This window comes from Sinocyclocheilus rhinocerous, unplaced genomic scaffold, assembly GCF_001515625.1.
Source record: "Sinocyclocheilus rhinocerous isolate Xijiao unplaced genomic scaffold, SAMN03320098_v1.1 scaffold1152, whole genome shotgun sequence".
Classification (NCBI taxonomy): Eukaryota; Metazoa; Chordata; class Actinopteri; order Cypriniformes; family Cyprinidae; genus Sinocyclocheilus; species Sinocyclocheilus rhinocerous.
The window spans coordinates 512106-516595 of NW_015625590.1; the positions used below are offsets into that span (position 1 = coordinate 512106).

Below are 4490 nucleotides of genomic sequence, written 5' to 3' on the forward strand. Positions count from 1 at the left end.
CCCACAATTCTGTTTATGATAAAAACAGATGAACTGAAACTGAAATTCAAAATCATCACGTAACAAATGTGCTTCATGTATATATCACTTAATTACATATAGGACTTTTATTTTTTTCACTGCTTTAAATGAGTGCAAAACATTCGCCATGAATGATTAAAGTATGATTAAAACAAAACCATTACAGACCAGTTTTACAATCACAAGCACAGACCTTGTTTTTAAGTTAAAAATAATGTAGTTTTAATATGCTTGACAGATTGCCCTTAACCTGCTACACTCTCAGGGGAAAAAAGTACAAATCTGCCATTGGGGTGGTTATTAATATGTACACTTCTATGTTGTATTTTATATGTGTTTATATGTATTAGTACTTTAAAGTACTAATATGTACATTTGAGGTACTAATATGTACCATTTAGGGTTAAATAAGGTACAAATATGTACCTTTTAACTTGTGCCTTACCTAGGGTATCGCCTCAGTGACAGCTTTGTGCCTTTTTTTCTGAGTGTGGACCACTTTCCTCTGTCGGACATAACATAACTGGCTAAAGTGTCAGTTTGCATTTCTTCTGATAGTTACAAATATATTTCACATATTGTATCAATATGAATCTACAAGTCACTGCTTTAGAAATTAGTGTTTTTGTGGTCTGTGCTGCTTGGTCCTGCTATGGTTTATTTTCCTTTATTCCCTGATCACCTGCATCTTACTGTGGGCTATTTCTACACTTAGGACAAGATAAGGCCCTATTTTAAAATGTCCACTAAATGGTTTAAAGAGTAAGGGTTAGGGTTAGGATATGATAAAATCTTAAGGCATCAATCAATCAATCAACAATCAATCAGTAAGTCTTGTAGTTCTATACATATATATTTAAATTTAAATATACATATATATTCAAAACTAATTCTGCGTCCATAAATATATAGTAATAATAATTTCCTTACTTTCTTCTTACATAAAGATGTGATTTTAGGAACACCACATTTAGAAGATTATAGCAGTAAACAATTCTGTCTTGTAAAATAATTACAGAGGTATTAAGAAAAATAATAATGATAAACAATGCCTGTGAGTATTTTATTGAGGAGAACACTATCCATAATATCATACATGCTGTTACATTATGTTTAAATCTATAGGGATAAAAAAAAACATGGTTTTTATGAATAAATATGTTTTGGCATACATGTGACAAAGCTTGTATTCTGAGATGTATACAAGCTTGTATTCATTGTTCATCTTTTTTAAAAAGTGCAATATTCTTTTATATATTGCCACTGGTAACATTGCAAAAATTGATTTAGGTTTCCATCTTGTGGTTATGATCTAGAATAGCATACAAGAAGAAAATTAACTCCAGCAGAAAAGGATATGTCAGGATATTTGACAATCTGCTAAATTAGTAGTCTGTGGTTCTAAAGTTAAGAAATTATATTCACCAAAGAAATTTGTATGGTTTTCCAACAATTACAGTGTTGATTTCAGTGCGGGGGAAAGAGATCATATTAAAATGCTAGTGAAAAATTCTTCTAACATGAACAGGTCTTTAATTGAACCAAATCAGGTTTTTATTAGATGAACCATAGGTCAGCAAAATAAAAATAAAAAAAACTGTTCACATTAAAATTCACAGACACTGAGAAAAGACAGTAGTCAACAAGAGAATAAAAAATATAAAGTAGGCCTATAATAATACACTGTAAGAAAAAGAACTAGCAGCTCATTACCGGGACATTATCCATTCATATTACAGACATTTTCTTTAACTCTACAACACAACACATTCAAAATACAGGTTAAAAAAGAAAAAAGTCCATACAGAAAATTCCCTCAAATTAATATAGTACAATCTTTTTCGAGTGTAGATACAACAACCTATAATAGATGTTTAGGATGCATTTTAATAAAAACTCTGGACTGGCTTAGGTAAAGAAATAGAAAAATAAGCATACTGCTGTTACTACTGAAATGATTTTTAAATTAAATGCGTATGTGTGTATGTGTGTGTTAGAGAGAGAAAGATTTGACAGAAAGACAGATTAATATGTCTATGTCACATTAATGCATACAGCTGATAAACTTTGCAAAGCAAATTCTGTAGAAACAATATTTAGCATGACACCGCAGTGTTATTTGTTCATGATGTGAAAACCTTTCGCTGGAAAAATTTGATCCCTTTGACTCTGATTTCTTTAGTTCTTAATCCATATATAACAGGATTCATCGTTGGTGGTAATATCACAGCACCAACCGCAATGAATTTTCTTAAGTGAGGAGAAATATCTTTTATCCTGTATGAGATGATGGTGAAAAGACCCAAACACTCAAACAAGATAAAGACAACTAGATGTGTGCCACACGTCTGCAGAGCTTTACTCCTCGTGTCAGAGCTTTTGTTGTGGAAACAGGCTATGAGGATCCGTAGGTATGTGTACAAAATCAGACCCACTGTTAACACCTGACAGAGAACTGTTATCAGAAGTCCGTAAAAGTTATTAATTGTCGTGTCTGCGCAGACCAGTTGAAGCAGGGAAGGGTTGTCACAGTACGGATGGGTAAGGTAAGACCTACAGCGAGGCAACCGCAGGAGGAGAATGAAAAGGATGGCCATCAGTGTCAAATTAGAGAGCCAAACCAACAAGATGATCTTTGTGAGGTGAAGTTTGCTCATAATAGTAGTGTATCTCATTGGCTGGCAGATGGCGATATATCTGTCATATGCCATGGCAGTCAAGATGAAGACCACTGATACGGCATATACATGTATAAAGAACGCCTGAGTGATACAGATGGAGAACGGAATGGTCTTGGTGTCAAACAGGAGCTGCCGCATGATGTGAGGGAACAGGCATGTAGAACCTATTAGGTCATTTATTGGCAAATTTAACAGGAGAATATACATTGGTTCATGAAGACCCTTATTGGTTATGACAGTGAACAGGAGGAAGGAGTTGCAGAACAATATGATTATATAATTTAGGGCGGCAAAGACAAACGCAACAATGGCCTTCTCAGGGGACAGATCGAAACCCTGAAGAGACAGATCGGATGACACATTGTAGATATTGCCAGCTGAAGACATGATATTGTCCTAAACGAAGTAGAAAAGAGCAAATATAACATATAGCTCGATTACGTATACTATGGGTAAATGTGAAACATTTAAAATACTTACAACAATCCTTTGCTCCTCTACATAAGGTACGGTGACAGTTATTTGCTTTCGGCAACATGATGGTTATTTAATGTCTTAACCGAGCAGTCATGCAGCAACCTGTCCTAACTTGTGCTTACGCTTACATCTTGGGTCTTTTATGCTGTCTTTGAGTTATTAGTCTGTGTGGATTATAAATCTCACGAGGGGAAAATCCACTATGATGATGTCATTGTCAAGATCAACAAATCATTTTTGTAATAATCAGGTCAGTCAATGGAAGAGCAACAATTCTGGTGAAATACAACATGAAAGGTATCATATCCATTTCTACTAGATAGCAAGAATAGCTGGAGATCTTTGATGTTGCTTTTACAGGTGCATTTAGTAGTTTGGTGCTAATTTAAATTCATATTCACATCCCCTGGTCCATCCCACTGGAAATTGATGGTCGACCAGTTGGCAGGAACGATCTGGTTGTCAATTTTTATGAAGCGCAAGATGGCTAAATCCTCCTTGCCTATCTACAAACTTCACTTGGGATTTGGCTTTAGGTTTGAAAGTGCTCTCTTTCAAGACAGCGCTCTTGCTTGAACTCACGTCAGTTAAGCAAGAGAGTGTATACATGCTCTTTCAGTCAGTGAGTCTTGCATGGATTTTGGGTTTGAGAGTCACTTGTACTTTAACCAGGTCCACTACAGCGCTTATCATTACAAGACAGTGACAGCATGCTATCCCATTTACTCTGAGCTCTGTAGTGATGGTGTTCAACTGGGTCCAGTGGTCATCTTGGTTGGGTGCCAGTGCGGGAAACACATAAGGCATGTGTTGCACAGGAACTGCTGCATTGGTTGACTTTCGAATGCAGTAATTCCCCTTGAGGGATATTGTGACTAGAGCTATTATGCTGCGTTCAAGTCCTCCTTGGACGTTAGTACTTACGAGTTGACAAGTCGTAATTACGACGTCAGGTGCGTTTAAGTCAGTTTAGTCGGCACAAGATGGCGGTGTACCTTCTTTTAATAAATTACAAGAAAATACAACAGGGTCTGCATTTTTTAACTTGGATTTTAGCTGCGTAACATGCCAGTGCGGGAAACACATAAGGCATGTGTTGCAGAGGAACTGCTGCATTGGTTGACTTTCGAATGCAGTAATTCCCCTTGAGGGATATTGTAACTAGAGCTATTATGCTGCGTTCAAGTCCTCCTTGGACGTTAGTACTTACGAGTTGACAAGTCGTAATTACGACGTCAGGTGCGTTTAAGTCAGTTTAGTCGGCACAAGATGGCAGAGTACCTTCTTTTAATAAATTACAAGAAAATACAA

General features: G+C 36.1%; 1 protein-coding gene across 1 annotated transcript; it reads right to left on the reverse strand.

Annotated features, from left to right (window-relative positions):
• Positions 1 to 2144: 2144 nt before the first annotated feature.
• LOC107757223 (olfactory receptor 52B4-like) lies at positions 2145 to 3089 on the reverse strand. Its single transcript, XM_016574639.1, has one exon. The coding sequence runs from the start codon at positions 3087 to 3089 to the stop codon at positions 2145 to 2147; it is 945 nt and encodes a 314-aa protein (XP_016430125.1).
• Positions 3090 to 4490: the final 1401 nt, after the last annotated feature.